The following is a 19,608-nucleotide window of genomic DNA, read 5'->3' as shown; positions in this document are numbered from 1 at the left end:
AAATAAGTCTTTTGCTGAACATAATCTCAATCTAAATTCATTCTAATGATGTTCTAATAATCATTATAATAATATCTCATGATCTTGTTCACTTGCAATGAAATGTGTTTTCTATCTTCATTTGTTGTACACTGAATTACCTCAGAATCATTCGAAGTCCAAGTCTAATGCCCTCTGGAAATTTACAATAAACCTAGAGTTCACTAGAATTACCTTTAAATTCCAGCCTATCCATGAGCTAGAACTTGTTATAATGTTTTTGATTCAAACTATGTTTGCAATTTATTCGATGCATTCCCATTCCCCAAAAAGAACATTTCCCTTACTATCCTAACAATATTGAAACTTTTTAAATTGCAATCGTTGAACGGTATACAGACTGTTCCTAATCAGCCGTCAGGGAACTACAGTCACTGTAGAACAGTGGTTCTTAACCTGGGTTGGATCGAACCCCAGGGGTTCGGCGGGTCAGTCTCGGGTTCGGCGGAGGTCAAGACACACATTGGTGATGACATCACCGGCCGCAGGTGATCACGCTACATAGCTCGGCCTATCCGTGCTGCGGGGATTTTGGCGCGCTCAGTTGTTGTAACTTGTGACTGTCGTGATGGTACGTCATGCGATTTCTTTCTTAATATTTTAATCCCTTCATACTAATTATGTCGGGCAAAAAAAGAAAGCGGTCGGAAGAACACGTACAATACGGATTCACATGTATGACGGAACGCGATTGGAATCGATGTCCTAACCGCATGATTTGCAAAGACAAGATGAGCAATTCTAGTCCAGCACCGGCAAAACTAAGGGAAGGCTTCCTTCAGCTGCATGGAGATGGGAACTACAAGAACATAGCGCTTGCTGGATTCAAGGTGAAGGGAGCCAGATTCCATGAAAAGGCTCCTCTGCCTGTTCTTTGTACCCATCAACGAACCGATCCTCCATCCAATAAAGAAGGGTTCGGTGAATGCGCATGTAAAACAGGTGGGGTTCAGTACCTCCAACAAGGTTAAGAACCACTGCTGTAGAATTTTTATTGTCCTAATGCATACGCTTATCGTAATTTTGATCAATCTGTTTTTGGTATCCGATTGCATACAGCAGAATGAAGCACAATACTTGCTTGTGATGGTGCCTATTTTTAAGAATAAAGGGGATGTGCAGAATTGTGGCAACTACAGAGGGATAAAGTTGATGAGCCATACAATGAAGTTATGGGAAAGAGTAGTGGAAACTAGACTGAGAGCAGAAGTCAGCATTTGTGAACAGCAGTATGGCTTCATGCCTAGAAAGAGTACTACAGATGCAGTATTTGCGTTGAGAATGCTAATAGAAAAGTACAGAGAAGGCCAGAGGGAGCTGCATTGCGTTTTCGTTGACCTAGAAAAAGCATATGACAGGGTGCCAAGAGAGGAGCTCTGGTATTGTACGAGGAAGTCTGGAGTGGCAGAGAAGTATGTTAGACTGGTGCAGGACATGTATGCTAGCTGTGAGACACTGGTACGGTGTGCTGTAGGGGTAACAGAGAAGTTCAAGGTGGAGGTGGGACTCCATCAGGGATCAGCTCTGAGCCCCTTCTTGTTCGCAATGGTGATGGACAGGCTGACAGATGAGGTTAGACAGGAATCCCCATGGACCATGATGTTTGCGGATGACATTGTGATCTGTAGTGAGAGCAGACAACAGGTAGAGGAAAATCTAGAGAGGTGGAGGTATGCTCTGGAAAGGAGAGGAATGAAAGTTAGTCGCAGCAAGACAGAATATATGTGTGTGAACGAGAGGAACTCGGGTGGAGCGGTGAGGCTACAGGGAGTGGAGATCAAGAAGCTGGAGGATTTCAGGTACTTAGGGTCAACAGTCCAGAGCAACGGAGAGTGCGGAAAAGAGGTGAAGAGACGGGTCCAAGCAGGTTGGAATGGGTGGAGAAAAGTGTCAGGGGTACTATGTGATAGAAGACTATCGGCCAGAATAAAAGGAAAGGTGTACAAGACTGTGGTGAGACCAGCGATGATGTTTGGACTAGAAACTGTTACAATGACCAAAAGACAGCAGGATCAGGAATGAGTCTATCAGAGGGACGGCACATGTTCGATGTTTTGGAGAGAAGGTCAGAGAAGCCAGACTCAGATGGTTGGGTCATGTACAGAGAAGAGATAGTGAATATATTGGTAGACGGATGCTGGAATTGGAGCTGCCAGGCAATAGGTCTCGAGGAAGACCAAAGAGAAGATTTATGGACGTAGTGAGAGAGGATATGAATGTAGCTGGTGTGAGAGAGGAAGATACAGAGAATAGGGTTAGATGGAGAAGATTGACTCGCTGTGGCGACCCCTGACGGGAAAAGCCGAAAGAAGAAGAAGAAGAAGAATGAAGCACAATACTTAAAGTAATAGACAAGCAACATTAAGTAGGAAATGGTAAAAATAGACATAAAAACTATAGCAGTGTAGATACACAAATGGAACTGTATTGGAAGTGTGATATCATCACTTTTAGTCTCGGAAGGCTCTTATCACCACCATGATGTCCAACATGTTCATCAGATCTTCTGACCCACTTTGAAGGTTGTGTATCACTCAGGTCACCTGGTTCAGGATTATGGCTGGTTTTTAGGATTAATGCTAAAGTTGTCTAGGCAGCCTTTAGTCACTAGGATACCTAAATATGGAAAAGGAAGGCTGAAGATAGCACTTGCAAATCAACACTATTTCTCTTTTGTCTTTTTTTGAAATTGCCCATTAATCACTCAGTGAGTGCTGTGTTCTAGTGCTCAGACAAACTAGGGATTACCAAGCTATATTGATTTTTGGTCATTCTTTTGGGACATGAACATGAGAAGCATTGTTCGTTTTATTTTCTTTTTAATTGTCATAAAAAGTGCAACCTAAAAAGGAAATTAAAAAACGCTATTAAGATGACTTATTCCTCATTTTAGTTAGTTAAATTATGCCAAATTCTGAATAGGAAAAAGAATCACTGCCGATGCATTTTAATTTTCAAATGTGTTTTTTTTTAAATTTAATAGCAATTTAATGGGGTATGCTTTGAAAAATCAAATCTTAAAAATCTTGTGCTTTTTAATGAAAATGCAGTTTGAATTACTTATTACTCCTTTTTAGTTCTGAGTCAAAATATGCAGCCACATTCTCAAAATGAAAAAGCATTTCTTGCAATGTGTTTTAATTTGAATTATGAACATTATACGCTCCCATAGGATCACAGGAAGGTAATTATTAACCAAGGTGACCCATGAAGCTTTGCAGGCTCAAAATGAAACGTGACATATGGCCTCTGAATTACAGATGAAACTACCGGTCTCATCTGTAATTTGCCTTTACAATTTAATCTTAGTTTAATTTATATTTATATACATTATTTTATATTTATTCTGCTTCCTTTTGGTTTTTCACCTACATTTTTGCATTTGAAGTACACCCTGCATCATAAACCAAAAAAATAAAATGCGGAAACCCAACCTATTTACAGCTTGGCCTTTTTTTGGAGAGACCAGTCACAGTAGCATGCTGCATAGAGTAAGATATTATTTTAAACAAAGTAATTTAGGCTGGTATAACAGACAGCGACAACCAAGCTTTTTGTAAGCACTTATGAATGTTTTTGTGATAGATTACTACCAAAAACCAAACCTGCCTAACCTTTGACATCAGCTTTCCTATTTGCATCTGTTTATCGACACGGTTATATATGACTATTTAGCATTGGTTTTTTGGAATAATATTTTCTTCTTTGCTTGTTATTTTGGCAGACGGATGTCATACATCAGAGCGTGTACGAACTTGTCCATACAGAAGATCAACAGGAGCTCAGGAGAAACTTACATTGGGCTCTGAATCCTCCGAACACTTCGTCAACCGTGAGCCAGGACTCACCCCAAGGTGACCATACTCTGCCTCTATATGTTAAGGGATCAATGTTAAAATTAATCGATTTTATTCGATTTTATTTTGTACAAGCATTTGTATTTATCCAGAGATAGAATGTATATCATTGTCTGTGTTCACACACAGACATTTGTATCAGATGGTTAAGCACACACAGTTTAGGCAATAAGCTGTAAGACCATCCTCAGGTCAGGTCACATGACCCAGTAATCTTCACTGTGGCTTATGAGGTGAAGTGGTCGGAGATCTGTATTTGGGCTTTAAGATGCTTATGTCTGTATGGCTTGGTTTTTAGCAATGTGTTTAAGCCAAGACACTCCTAACCCACCCTAGAAGTTGTGCACAGTCTGTTTGTGAGCGTCCTCAAGTCTTGTTACTGACCGAATTTAGCTCTTGACTGCTCACAGCATCAATAAATTCCCCTGTAATCAAAAGTAGCTCACAATATGAGCAGCCGGTGTTTGTGCACGGTTTCCATATTATGGCACTGTCAAGGTTTTTCATGTTAATGGCAGCAAAATAGGATGAAGTTTTGTGCTAGATAAAGATAAAATGATAAAGATAAATGATAAAAATCTGTTATACAGATTGCTTGTGCAGAGCTGGACATAAGTTCCTTAATTGTGGAGTGTAAATCCCTCTAAACTGAGTTGTCATATATAATATGACAGTTGCTGCACAAAGTAAAGGTTTCAAAACCTGAATATTTTATGTAAATGATGTTTCCTCCCTCATAAATCTTTGAATAAGACAATAGAAACACTGATTGCACACACACATATGATGGGCCGTCATAAGAATATAATTATTATTTTGTACATTACTGTTTCTGTTTTCCAAACCTTCAGATTTTAATAAGTAAGAATAGATTGTCTGTCCTGAGGCATATTTTTTTTTAAGTTTCTGGGAAGTTGGGTAATACGGGGACATTTTGTTACATGTCTTGCTCATTTTTAAATGAATTCATTGAGCTCCGGCTCTTCTGCTGTTTAGCTAGAATAATACAGTAACATCAATATAATAAGTACAATTGTTTTACTTTGATTCAATGACCATCCATCAAAACTATTTGAAGCGTAGAAGCTTTTAGTCTTAAACTGGTTACTACAGAGACAATCATCTGCTCCAAAAATGTCCAATCAGTCTTAAATAAAAGCAACAACCTTTAGCTGAAGTCCGGCTCTGAACTGCACTAGACTTTCAATATACTGTGGAAAAGTTTTTAAATTGTTGTTTCTTTAATGATTTCTACAGTGAGGTATTCAGTTACAACTATATAGCAACAATAATAGTCAATAGTTGATGTTTTTATGATCTATCCATTGATTGCTGACTTAGTTTAGTAATGACAAATTAAAATGACACTGGGATAAATATAGGAAATTGAGTTAAAATGTACACTTTCATGAATCCTTCAGACTCCTTAATTTATTAGGAGGTGATAAAGGTGTTAAAGTTATTGGTTCAATTTTACTCCATAAAAACATGAAACTACGTAAATGAGATGAGAACAACTTTATTTATCCCGAAGGAAATTGTTGTGCCAGAGTTTCAACAGTAATAGATAATAGTAGGAATACAATAAAATATATAAATTGTCAAGATTCCTATATGTATATTCTATACTATATATTCCTATACTATATATTCCTATAAATAACGTATCCTATAGTCAAAATTTGGAAACTCGGTTATCTATTTTACCAACATGTACACAGAGATTAAATGTTCTGTGTTAAAATGAGTCGGTCACAGTGATCTAACCCATTTATCATTTGTATTTATTTTTTCTTTATTTGTTTTTAAAGCGGTGGAACCTGACAGCAGCTCAGCTTTGGTCACTTATAACCCCGAACAGCTTCCGCCTGAGAACTCATCATTCCTGGAGAGAGGCTTTGTGTGCCGTTTCCGCTGCCTCCTAGATAATTCCTCTGGCTTCCTGGTGGGTTGCACGTTTAAACGAGAATATAGCACACTGTTATTAGCTTATAAGACTCATTAAACATGTGACATGAAGCCAACAGTCTTGATAAAAATGTTGTCAATATATAATGGACTTTGTTTCCAAATGGATTTAGGTGAATTGCAGTTGTGTTTGAACCCAAAAAGGCGCAACCTTTTTCTTTATCGAATTAAAAAGGTAAAATCCTCTCTGTACAGGCTTTGAACTTCCAGGGAAGGTTAAAGTTTCTGCATGGTCAGAACCAGCGACAAGAAAATGGCGTAAACGCACCACCACAGCTCGCCCTTTTCGCCATCGCGACTCCTCTGCAGCCTCCGTCTATCCTTGAGATCAGAACAAAGAACATGATCTTCAGAACCAAACATAAGCTGGACTTCACACCACTGGCCTGTGATGCAAAGTAAGATTCATACCTGGATATAACTTTAAATAATATACATTTAATGATCAATTATTTTAAATCATCACACTTTTCTTCAGGGGGAAAATCGTCCTGGGATACACAGAGGCCGAGCTCAGAGTACGAGGGTCTGGTTATCAATTCATCCATGCAGCAGATATGCTGTATTGTGCAGAAAACCATGTCAGAAGTAAGTTTTACTCATTGATAATTTTATAGTAATTAAATTGCCTTTGAGATTTCTTCAACTATAGCAACAGGTAAGGAATTATTTTCTGTGATGCTAATACAAAAAACATATTTATGCCATATTTTTCACATACTTTACAAGTCGATATAGTTATACGTTTAATTGCTTATTAAATGGAATGAAAATGAATTAAAAAATACTGTGTTGTGCAGAAAACCATGTCAGAAGTAAGTTTTACTCATTGATAATTTTATAGTAATTAAATTGCCTTTGAGATTTCTTCAACTATAGCAACAGGTAAGGAATTATTTTCTGTGATGCTAATACAAAAAACATATTTATACCATATTTTTCACATACTTTACAAGTCGATATAGTTATACGTTTAATTGCTTATTAAATGGAATGAAAATGAATTAAAAAATGCTGTGTTGTGCAGAAAACCATGTCAGAAGTAAGTTTTACTCATTGATAATTTTATAGTAATTAAATTGCCTTTGAGATTTCTTCAACTATAGCAACAGGTAAGGAATTATTTTCTGTGATGCTAATACAAAAAACATATTTGCCATATTTTTCACATACTTTACAAGTCGATATAGTTATACGTTTAATTGCTTATTAAATGGAATGAAAATGAATTAAAAAATAATTCAACTAATGACAGTAATACCTGTTACAACATTCAACACACAGCATATACACATATCTCGTTTTGATATTAGAGGAATATAGCAATAACAAATGTTCTGCCACCTCAATTTTACCATTTTCGACCCACGGAATGAAAGTTTTTGATAAAAATCTTTTCAAACTGCTCAAGAAATGATTCTTTACCATCCTACAATCAGGCTAACACAAAGACATGTTTAACCCTCATATTATGTTGAGGGTCAATTTGACCCATTGGGCCAATGGGTCAAATTGACCCTAAACATAATACGAGGGTTAAGGTATTCAAAATATACCGAGAGTAACTTGCTTCTGGTTAGATTTACCCTTGTAAAAAGAAGCTGATGGGGACCTGGTCCAACCTGGGCCGAGAGTTAAGACAGCATTTGCGAGTAATCCTTCTGGATTACGGAGCAGATTTGAGCAAAGCTGCAGAACTGCCAGGGAAGAAGATGAGGCCTGCAAATCCACTGCCTAAGGAAGGCATCACTGATGACCTGAAGAGTGCACTGAAAAAGGGGGAGAGCAGTTCAGAGCTCGGATATATTTCTTTTTCTAGTGCCATTAGAGGTTCATTGGTGCTTAGTCAGCAGGCATAAACAACTGTAAGACTAAAAGTAAAGTCTGCGCTGCCCTACAAGGACCATGATACGTCACAACACTTTAGCACTTTAGGGAGCCACAACCCTGCAGTACGTAGAGCAGACCACATATTACACAATGATTGCACATGTTAGATGTTTTGGAGAAGGTCAGAGAAGCCAGACTAAAATGGTTGGTTATGTACAGAGGAGGGATAGTGAATATATTGGTAGATGGATGTTGGAATTGGAGCTGCAGGAGGTCTAGACCAGGGGTCGGCAACCCGTAACACCCAAAGAGCCATTTGGACCCTCGGAAAAAAAAAAAAAACACTGGGAGCCGCGATCACTTTTTGATGTCTAAAATAAAGGTACCACTGTTTATATTGCTTTTCATTACCTTTGCACTTTGTATAAACAAGTGTGATGCTTCAGAAATTCACAAAGTATTAGAGAAATTAAATTTTATTTATGTAATGAACTCATTTTGAGCTTTGGGCTTTCAGAGCGTGTAGCGGAGCCTTGAGCTGAATTTTAAAAATAAATCGGGGGGGGAAAAAAAAAAAAAAAAAGTCGGTAAATAAAAAATAAATATTTGCAAAATATCTTCATAAAGATCTATTTTACCTGGTTCATGGGACTTCTGCCCCTGAACTTCTGCGCACAGCATCTGCAAATCGGGACTTTACCGGTGTTACGGTTGGTTCCCAAGAGGACAGACACAGGTTTGTAGAATCGCAGGTGGTTTAATAAGTTGATAGACCGGGAGGTCATACACACATCAGGGAGAAGACTACGTAGATGCGGAGCCGGTTGATCTGGATGGGTGCTATGGAACTCCTCCCACAGCCCTGGGTCCAGGATGTCCTTGCGGTGGACCCAGGAGCGTTCCTCTGGCCCGTACCCCTCCCAGTCGACCAGGTACTCCAGTTGACCCCGGCGGCGTCGAGATTGGAGTATCTGGTGTACTGCGTAGATGGGTCCCTCGTCAAGGAGGGGAGGCGGCACAGCAACCCCAGGGCCTGCAGCGTCTGAAGAGTCAGAGGAATAGCACGGTTTTAACAGAGATACATGAAATACCGGGTGAATTTTATATTCAGGCGGGAGTTGAAGGTGAAAAGTAACCGGATTGATCTGGTGGGAGATCCTGAAGGGCCCGATATACTTTGGCCTGAGTTTTTTGCAGGGGTGTTTCATGCGAAGGTCCAGTGTCGAGAGCCACACTTTCTGTCCCACGACATATGCAGGGGCCTGGGGAGCATTTGCACAGCGGCGGCGTAGAGCCCCTTGCAAATGCCGGTGGGCCCTGGCCCACACCCTCTCACTCTCTGAACCATTGATTGACTGCTGGGACTTCTGAGGATTCTCCTGTCCAGGGAAACATGGGTGGTTGGTAGCCAAGCATGCACTGGAATGGCGTCAACCCGGTGGTTGGTTGCTGGAGGGAATTTTGAGCATATTCTGCCCAGGGAAGGAATTGACTCCAATTTGCAGGGTGTTGCTGGCAGTACATTCGGAGGTAGGGGCATACCTCTTGGATCTTGCGTTCTGTTTGTCCATTGGTCTGGGGATGGTAACCAGACGACAAGCTCACTGTTTGCCCCAGCAGGTGAAGGAAGGCTCTCCAAAACCTGGATATGAATTGAGGTCCTCGATCAGACGATGTCCTCCGGCAGTCCAAAGTTCCGGAAGACCTGGTTGAAGAGGGCTTCTGCAGCCTCTGATGCTGTAGGGACTCCCCTCATGGGGATCAACTTTCATGCCTTAGAAAATCGATCCACAACCACTAGGATGCTCGCGTATCCCTTGGAGGGGGGAAGGTCTGTGGCATAATCAATGCCGAGATGGGACCAGGGTCTATTTGGGATGGGTAAGGGTTCCAGTTTCCCTGCTGGTAGGTGACGAGGCGTTTTCGCCCTGGCACAGTCGGGGCATCGGCTGACATATCATCGGACGTCTCGACATTCCTGGCCACCAATATGTCTCGAAGTATGTTCTGAGTCGCACTCATTCCTGGATGCCCGGTACCTGGTGCAGAGGTGAGGAGATTCCAGGATGGTTTGTGGTACGATTGGCCGAAGTGTTGGGTGGTGCGGGGTCGGACGCTGATGCTTCCCGGATTTCTTCATCCAGGCTCCACCGGATGGAGTTTACGAGCACAGTCACGCAGGATTTTCTCCGGTTCTTCTGGGGCGTTTTCTGGAGAGTGAATCCGTGACAGAGCGTCAGCTCGCCCATTGAGTGCCAGGGCGATATCTGATGTTGAACTGAAATCGGGTGAAGAGGGCCCATCTAGCTTGGCGGGGGTTTAACCTCTTGGCTTGGCGCAGGTACTGCAAGTTCTTGTGGTCTGTTAGCACCGTGAAAGGGTATTTCGCGCCCTCAAGCCAGTGGCGCCACTCTTCCAATGCCAGCTTGATGGCCAGGAGCTCTCTATTGCTGAAATCATAATTTCTCTCTGCTGAACTCATCTTTTTTGAAAAGGCGCAGGGCTGGAGTCAGGCTGGCTTTCCATGGGGTTGGGACAGGACGGCTCCCACCCCCGTGGTCGAAGCATCAACCTCCACTGTGAAGGGAAGATCTGGGTCCGGGTGGTGCAGCAGAGGGGCGGACGTGAAGGCCTTCTTGAGCTCCAGGAAGGCTCGTGTGGCGGTTGGGTTCCAATGCAGGCGTTTTGGTTTGCTGCGTAACAGGGAGGTGAGGGGCGTAGCCAGTAGGCTGAAGCTCTCTATGAACCGTCGGTAGAAGTTGCGAAGCCCAGAAACCTCTGTAGTTGCTTGATTGTCTGGGGTTGAGGCCAAGAGTGGATGGCACTGACCTTGTCTTCATCCATACTCACTCCCTGTGGATGGAGGTGGTAGCCGGGGAACTGGACGGTGGTCTGGGGGAACAGGCATTTCTCTGCCTTGAGGAACAGTTGGTGTTCGCGAAGCCTGGTGAGGACCTGGGTGACATGGCGAACGTGACTGGACAGATCAAGGGAGTGGATCAGGATGTCATCTATATAGATGACCACAAATTTTTGGAGGAAGTCTCTGAATATCTCGTTCATGAAGCCTTGGAACACGGAAGGGGCATTGGCTAGGCCATATGGCATGACCCTGTACTCCCAGTGACCAGAGGGGGTTACGAAGGCAGTTTTCCACTCATCCCCTCTTCGAATGCGCACCAGGTTATAGGCGCTCCGGAGGTCCAGTTTGGTGAATATTTTGGACCCCCGGAGGGACTCCAAAGCCGCTGGCACCAAGGGTAGAGGATAACGGAATTTTACGGTGGCTTGGTTCAGGATCCGGTAGTCCACACAGGGCCTCAACCCTCCATCCTTCTCTGCGATGAAGAATGGTGAGGCCGCAGGGGATTTCGACGGTCAGATATAGCCCTGGCGCAGGGATTCCTCTTTTTAGGTCTCCATGGCCGCCTGTTCAGGGAGAAAGAGAGGGTAGATCTTTCCGTTCGGTAGCGGTTGGCCTGGAAGTAGATCGATCGCACAGTCCCAGGGACGATGTGGAGGCAGCGCGGCGGCTCGTTGGGAGCTGAAGACGTCCTGAAAACCCGGGAAGGGATCTGGGCCCGGTGGTCTTGCTTGGGGCTTTCTACTGATGTGGCATAGAGATGCACTATTCTCCTTGGAGGGAGCTGGGGAAAACAGTGCTCCTTGCAAGTCTCACCCCAGCGCAGGATTTCCCCAGTGGCCCAGGAAACCGTAGGCTCATGCGCCCTCAACCAAGGTCTGCCTAACACCAGATCTATCTGAGATTCCTCCAGGACATGAAACGAAATGTTCTCCACATGCAGAACCCCAATGCTAAGCTGAAGGGAGGAGGTTTGTGTGTTGACTTGCCTGGAAGATAGAGGTTTTCCCATCACTGATCGTACGGTGAAGGAGGGGGAACACGGGAGCCGGGGAATTTGTAGCTGTCGGCAGAGTGAAGTTCCCTGCCGAGCCGGAGTCCAGGAGGGCGTGCACAAGGTGGGTAGAGTCCGACACACAAAGCTGGGCTGTGATAGTCAATGGTGTCAAGTAGACGTTCGGAGAAAGCACAGCGCCTACCGGGGGTGTTGGAGGTCTCGTGGGGCAGTGTGATATCCGGTGATCCTTATCTCCACAGTAGAGGCAGAGGCGGTTGGCTATGCGTCTCTCTGTGGTTGATAATTGGAGGGCATCCACCTCCATGGCCTCTCCTGCTTGCTCTGGGACGGCCCTGTGGCAGACCTTCCCGGGACAGAGAAACTGGCCTCTCTCCGGTGCGATACCCGGATGGCTAGCTGGATGAACCTCTCCAACCCCATGCCGTCATCGTACGCCGCCAGGTGGCGGCGCAGGGAGGTGTTCAGGCCTTGTCGAAACTCGGCCAGAAGGGCCGGCTCATTCCATCCACTGGCGGCTGCTAGCGTCCGGAACTGTAGGGCGTACTCCACGATGGACCCCTTCCCCTGGCGGAGGTTGAAAAGTCGAGCCTGGAGGGAGGAATCCCCCTCGGGCAGGCTGAAGGCTTCTAGGAAGTGCTCCATGAAGTTCTGCGCTGTCGCCGTCACGGTGCCTGGGGTATTCCAGATCGCTTCCGCCCACTGGAGTGCCTTACCCGACAGGAGGGAGATGACGTAGGCGATCTTGGACTTCTCCGTGGGGAACCGAGCGGGCTGCATCTCAAACATCAGCGAGCATTGGAACAGAAAGCCCTTACAAGTTTCTGGGGAGCCGGAGTAGGTGGCCGGGCTAGCCATCGGGGCAGCCTGGATGAGGCGTGGAAGAGCTTGTGGGCTCCATACCAGGTCTGATCTTCTGTTACGGTTGGTTCCCAAGAGGACAGACACAGGTTCGTAGAATCGCAGGTGGTTTAATAAGTTGATAGACCGGGAGGTCATACACACATCAGGGAGAAGACTACGCAGACTTCTCATAGCAACGAGATCAGACAACGTCTGCAACTTTGGGTCCACCCTTTATACTCTTGCCTAATTAGTGGGATTGTTTCCTGGTGAGGCGTGTTCACCAGGTGCAGGGGATAACTGCCTTGATTGCTGTGCCACCTGCCCGGGGATAAAATAATAAATATAATTTTATTTAATAATTCAAGATCACGATAATCTTTCAACTTAGAACTAAAAGTTAAAAAAAAGGAATTAACACAAATGAAATACACTTCAATTAAATATTTATAATTTATTTTCCCAAGCCACTCGGAGCCGCGGTGTAAAGACGAAAGAGTCGAATGGGTTGCCGACCCCTGACATAGAGGAAGACCAAAGCAAAGGTTTATGGACTCAGTGAGAGAGGAAATAACGTTAGTTGGTGTGAGAAAGGAAGATACAGAGAAGATGGAAAAGGTTGATTAACTGTGGCAACCCCTGAAGGGAAAAGGGAAAAGTCGAAAGAAAAATAAGATATGATAAAATGATTCATTTGAGTGTGTGTGTGTGTGTACGTAATTGTATTTATAGTGATGAAGACTGGCGAGAGTGGTCTGACTGTATTCAGGCTCCTCACCAAGGAGAATCGTTGGAAATGGGTGCAGGCCAATGCCCGGCTGGTTTACAAGAACGGAAAACCGGATTACATCATCGCCACCCAAAGACCACTTTTGTCAGTACCCATCTTCATCTCTTATGTATTGTATGTCGAATCAATGTTATATTTCTTATAGGGCTCTCGTCATATATGATGTCTTTATATCGGAGTAAAGAAAATACTTAAATACATGAATAAAAAGTGAGCGGTTTTAAAAAAAAAAGATATGTTCCAAATAGTTACCGTCATGATGCTCTGTGTTTTTTAGGGATGAAGAAGGTGGAGAACATTTGCGGAAGCGCTCCATGCATCTACCCTTTACTTACGCCACGGGTGAGGCCTTGCTTTACCAGTCCAACCATCCTATCGCCGGCTTCAGAGATGGAGGTCTTGAGAAAAACGGGAGTAGGTCAAAGAAGAGCCGGACTGAGAGGCTGGTGAGGGATGGTCTGGACCCTGGTTCACTTCTAGGGGCACTTATGAGTCAGGATGAGTCCGTGTACGTTTGCCAACCGGCCCTGGAGCCCAAAATGTCATTTCATAGTAGTTTCTTTGGAGACCAAATGGGATTCTCTGACTCAAAACCGCCCAACATGCACAGAAACTGGGACACGTCGAGCAACGGTGTGGTCGATCAAAGTATGGCTGACCCCGGAACCAGCTTTGACCCCCTGCTAGCAACTCTGGACTTGCTCTCTCTGGAAGGCCAAGGTGTTGTGGACTCAGAAGATGCGGGTTGTTCAAACCGGGAGCTTTTCGGGGCTCTGGAGGGTTTGGGGCTGAGCGCTGAGGATTTGGAGCTGCTGCTGTTAGATGAGCGGATGATTCGAGTCGAGATAGACCCAGAACGCGTGCCCACCTTGGACGACCTCCTTACGAATGACGAGATCCTTTCTTATATCTATGACTCCATCGAGGGAAAGACCGATTCCATGGAACATGGAGGACAAGTGCCTCCCGGCAATGCCTCAGTGACTGCTACAACAATGTCAGTATCTGAAAGTAACCACGTCTCTGACGCAAATGTGCAAATGCAGTTTCCTCAACACAAGCCTCCCCCGGTGGGGACCATCGTCCAGCTGTCCCAGCAAATGCAGAAGCACCTCAACATGCAATCGGGCAAAGCACCGCACGACTGGGGACAACAGAGCGACCGTTCACCCAACACGTTGGTCAACGGCGACCGTATAAATCACTCGCAAACTGCCACAAATGGGCAATGGACAGCCCAAGATATTCTCCTGAATGCAGGGATACAACTGGAACAGGTTAATTCGCAACAGACTGTCTTCAATGGCAAGGCCTCAGGTCTAGATGGGCAGCTTCATCAACCTCATCAAACTTTCCTTCAGCAGCAGCAGCAGCAGCAGCAGCAACAACGGCCCCAGCTGTCACACGCCAAACAGAGGGCAGCCAACCATAACGGACAATGTGACACCTCGACAGATCACCCAGCTGTAAAATCTCAGTGGCCGGACTACGGATTCAGTGAGAGTCTAGGTCACCACCTTGAAAGCAGCCAAAAACCCCTTACCAACACCTCATTACATTCTATGGATTACAGCATGCCTGATATTGACAGTGCAAATTACACTATAAGTGGGAGTTGTTTGTTTGGAAGCGGCGCTCAGCAGCACCGGGGCGAGTCCACCGTCTCGTCTTTCCAGGGGATGAATCACAAACGGCAACAGGAGCAGATCCCGGTTCCTTTAGCTCAGGTCATATCCAGCTTATCGCAGTGTCCTCCACCAAACACGTCGCTGGAACAAATCCTCGGGGTTGGGAAACCCTGCCGGCAGCTTGACCATTATGGCATTGTGAACTCAGAAATCCCTCATGACCCCGGTCACATGAAGGTAGGATGGATAAACATATTTGATTCAAATTGTCATATATTTTTGGATGAGAACGTGTGGAATTTGTTTTGGATTTTGTTATTTATGCCTAGCGGGAATTGCAATTCTTTTCACGCCTTGACTTTGCAAAGTTGGCTAAAAAGGTTTTCTGGCAACACTTACATGTCAAATCCCAATAAGTTTGCTAAGGAAATACTGGCCATTTATTCATAAATTACATAATGCATTGTCTTTATTATCTTTTTAAGCATATTGAGAAAAAGATGGACTCCTAATTAATGTGATTTTTTTTTTTTCCATTTCTGTTTTTGAAACATTTTTTTTATTTTTGGAAAATGATGACTGGATGACGCAAACAGAAAATACTTGCGTATATTTAAGTAAGCATGTGTATGTGTGAAGTTTATTCGCCTCTACACAATAACTTTCACAAAAAAAGGTGAATACATTGTCCCAAATAATGAATTATTGAAAATACTAAAAGGATTTAGAGACTAGATAGGTAATATTTGTACTATATCACATTCAAACGCCCCTTCTATCACCATCTAAAACTAACAAGCAAAGATGTGTTTTGGTATATTAGCTAATATTCATAGAAAATCTTTCTCGATATTTCCTCTATTCTTGTTTGTCAAAGTGGCAATAGATTAATTGTTTGTTCAAAATGAGCTTATATCTATAAATACGTCTTCCAATTTGAATGCATTTTTTGACCATAAATATTCAGATTTTCTTTTTTTTCACTTATCCCACCTACTTTTTCTATAAATACATGTTTTTCACCCGCAAATACTGATAAACCTATGTATTTTGCAGAATACGTGTATGAAGTTATGGACATAGAGTCAGAATCATTCCTAAAATGGGACACATCACTGTCAAGATATACGCACTAAATTAACATTAAATCATAATTTCTTGTTCCTTCAGATAATCCAAAGAAATTTAGAAAAAAGTGAGAATACTGTTTTTTTTACTGTATTGTATGGTCATTAGATGATATGACACATTCATCAATGTATTCGTAAATGCTATGTAAGTTGTGCAAATAGATATGTTTATAAATGCACAATGGAAAAGAAAAGAATATTAGAAAACCAGAAATGATAGCAATGCAAATGAGAATAAAAGCGGCGACGCTATCTCATAAAAGGTAATTACTGCAAATTGCTAAATAAGCATCGCAGTGTATATTACAGAGTCACTGCAACCTGACGGAGTAAGCAAATGAAACTTAAAAAAAAAAACTGCTTTTCCAGGGCTGAAATCAAATTTTCATCCCGTGCAGATGGAGAACGGCTGCATCCTGACCAGCACGTACGCAGGCGGCTGCAGCGTGTCCAATGGGAATGGTTCAGCGCCTCCCACCGTCCCCATTCCCTGCTCTGAGACTTTATCCAGCCTCTCTGATCCACCAGCCAGTGGCTTCTACCTCTGACCTTCTGGATTCAACAGTCACACACACTGTTGGCCAGAAGCACACAATGACTGGACCAGCCTTACACATCTAGACAAGACAACAAACAAAGCTGAATCAACTTAGGCCTATATGTGTTTTCTTTCTTTCTTTCTTTCTTTCATTTGAAAGTTTTTTGTTTTTTTTTTGTGGGGGTGGAGGGTGGTTATTGTGTTATATTTCAAATCATTATCTTAAGAGTTCTTTGTTTACAATAATGCAGTCAAAAGCGCTCAGTTGGATTTATTTTAGGGAGGTATGAGAATTTTATTTACAAAAAAAAAAATCAACGAATCATTCAGGGTTTTCTGTTACTTTGTATGCGGTGAGGCTGAGAAATTGCAAAAAGAAATGCAACGCCTTGAGTTGCAGACAAATTGAGGTTCAGACACGGGTTGTTTTTCTGCTCCTCATGAATGTACAGACGCAAAAGGAAAAAGGAGAGGGTTTTGGAAATTATGAAACGGCTGTGAGAAATCACGGCGTCCCTGCATATGTCTTGATTTTCCTGATTTCATCTTAATTTGGTTTGTTAAGACAGCCTGTTTTTATTTTATATATCAACTTTCCATAAATACATTAAAAACACAATCGGCCCCCCCGTCCCCCCCGTCCCCATCCCTCCGCAATGTGATATGTGATTTCTGCTTTTGGCTTCGGAAGTCAACGGACTTGCAAAGTTTTCAGTAATGCAACAAGAATGTAATTCTTCAGTGATTTCTTTGTTGTACAGTTGTACTTGTCAACAATGAGATTAAACCATATATGTTTGAAAGAAAGGATAGAATATGAGTATTATGGTTAGAAATATCCTGCACTTTATTTAAAGCACCCACTAAATGCAGATCTGTAGTCAGGGATACTGTGGTTATAAAATAAAGCAGACCCTACTTTTTTTTTTTTTTTTTTTTTTCATTTTTGTCTTTTTTGCAGTTTGTTTGATAGTTTTTGTTTTGATTATTTGGTTGTATTTGAACTTAATGATGCAAAAACAACCGTTTTGTATTTATTCATTCTTACACTGAGGTACATTTCAGATAATGGACTGATGTCCTCACAAGCAGAAATACTTTGGTAATATTGTTGGCATCATCATTCTTATCTTTTTATATTGTTGCTAATGTTAATCCTGTTTGACCTCTGGACGATTTGGCAGGAGTCTGTGAAATATTTAACTGACTTGATTAGACGTCACTTAATTTTCAATTACTCTGTATTTATTCATGTCCTACAGGAAGTATGTGGTCTCGGTTATAATGAATTTGATATATAATGCATTGTCAAGAACAAAAAAAAAAAAAAGAAAGTGAAGCTTTTTCTTCATTTTTAAGACACAGTATTAGTGGTTGCTTTTGCTCTCCCAATAAAAAAAAAAAAAAAAAGAAGTGAAATCTCTTTGCAATGAATCCAGATCCAAACTTTTTATAGGACGATCAAAATTCATCTTTTAGTCCAGAGGAAGCGATATAAACTAATGCTGGATGCTGCGCTGAAGTAAAAGATTGTATCAATCTTCTCACCTGACTTGTCATCTTAGTAATAATAGCAAACAGCCGGGTTTTCCAAAATGTCTTTTTTTTGTTATTCCTTTTTCATACTAGTTTCAGCAAGTGGGTGCAAACCGGTGATAAGTCATTGGTATCTGGTCTACACAACATCTAGTGGCAAACAGAACAAACCAAATTTGTGTTTTAATAAGAGATAGAAGCTACGGTTTTGAATGTTACATATAGTGACTGGGAAATAATAGAGTTATTTCATCAAGGAGAGATGCTGAAAAGAGATTTCCATTTAATTGTTAATGTCATTGGTTATAACATTGTTTCATTTTGAAATGTGATACACACGTGGTAACATGTCATTCGAATTGACCTGTTTTCTCCCTTTTCGTTTTTCTACAGCAGAAATGTTTGCTATATTTAATATAATTGATGTGACTTATTAAAATGTTAAACAATATGTGTACTGTATAAAAAAACAGAAATACAGGTTTGTACATAATCCACTGTCAAGTCACTAGTTTCAAGCACTATTTTCAAAACACTCGCTCCTTTGTCATTTTTTTTTTTCTTCCTGTCCTTTCTACTTTTTTTTTTTTTTTTTTTTTTTTTTTTACTGTAAATAGTGTTCGCCTCACAAAACCACCCGACGACAGCCTGAAAATGGTGCCATACTGCTGAGTCTTATGTAGGCTATAACAATAGATAATTTTGTCTTATGCTTAGCCACATTGAATTGAACGCTCTAACAGGACATGGTGTAGCTGTTGCTGATTGGAACCGTGTCATTTGACTGCTTGTTTCCATTGTATTCCATTGAATTTCTTCCTTTGAAAAACAAGGATATCTGCATTCCCCGTGAAAACTAAAAAAAAAAAAAAAAAATCTTGTGAGCGTATAACTTTGAACGCCCATATGTTCTCTCTGAGCCCCCTGGTTTTGTATTCACCTGGACATTAAATGGGGTTGCAAACTATTGTCAGTTACTATTGTGGACCCCTGACATGTAAAGGCGCTGTAGCATTTTAACATCAATAAATCATTGCCACATTAACTTTAAGATGTCTTGGTAATTATCGAAAATTGCCACCTTATTGAAGTCCAAGAGGTGGACGGCAACATTTTTAAAACAAGCAGGCAATCAGTTGAATTGAATTTTGTAATATATAGTTACCGTGAAGGCTACCAGCAAATGTAATTTCCTGTGCATCGTGTATTTGCAAGTGTATTTGCAGTCCCTATGTCCTCTATTGTAAGTTGCTTTGGATAAAAGCGTCTGCCAAATGCAATGTAATGTAATGTAAAATGTGCTCCTGCTGAAATCGAACATTTGGTTACCAGGTTGCAGTGCAGTGCAGACTGTACACCCTCAAAAATTTGCTATATGGATATTTTTCTACCAGGATGAGTTGAAATCCCAACCCTCACTGAGTCAAAGCAGTAAGTGCATGGATCTATCAAGCTAATCTCACTTCCAAAAGACACAAAAAAACCTAGGAGTATGTCATTTTATTTGAGTTTTTGCAGTACTAGATCAGGAATTTCAAAACAACCTTTCTGTAACCAGTTTTTTCCTGTAC

The 19,608-nt window shown here is 42.1% G+C and overlaps 1 protein-coding gene across 1 annotated transcript in view; it reads left to right on the top strand.

Moving 5' to 3' along the window:
• Positions 1-19,082, top strand: part of LOC147234385 (aryl hydrocarbon receptor-like) — a 52,279-nt gene extending 33,197 nt beyond the window's left edge. Inside the window, exons 5-11 of the mRNA XM_086144703.1 lie at positions 3,764-3,893; positions 5,708-5,841; positions 6,060-6,262; positions 6,343-6,452; positions 13,148-13,289; positions 13,483-15,070; positions 16,362-19,082. Of these exons, the coding sequence (XP_086000829.1) occupies positions 3,764-3,893; positions 5,708-5,841; positions 6,060-6,262; positions 6,343-6,452; positions 13,148-13,289; positions 13,483-15,070; positions 16,362-16,511 (2,457 nt within the window). The 3' untranslated portion in view covers positions 16,512-19,082. The remainder of the gene's footprint in view (positions 1-3,763; positions 3,894-5,707; positions 5,842-6,059; positions 6,263-6,342; positions 6,453-13,147; positions 13,290-13,482; positions 15,071-16,361) is intronic.
• Positions 19,083-19,608: the final 526 nt, after the last annotated feature.

Source organism: Fistularia commersonii, chromosome 4 (assembly GCF_037954325.1).
Source record: "Fistularia commersonii isolate RoL2024-O1a breed Wild chromosome 4, RoL_Fcom_v1.0, whole genome shotgun sequence".
Classification (NCBI taxonomy): Eukaryota; Metazoa; Chordata; class Actinopteri; order Syngnathiformes; family Fistulariidae; genus Fistularia; species Fistularia commersonii.
Note: the sequence above shows the minus strand (reverse complement) of the source record. Positions and strands in the feature narration are given on the sequence as shown.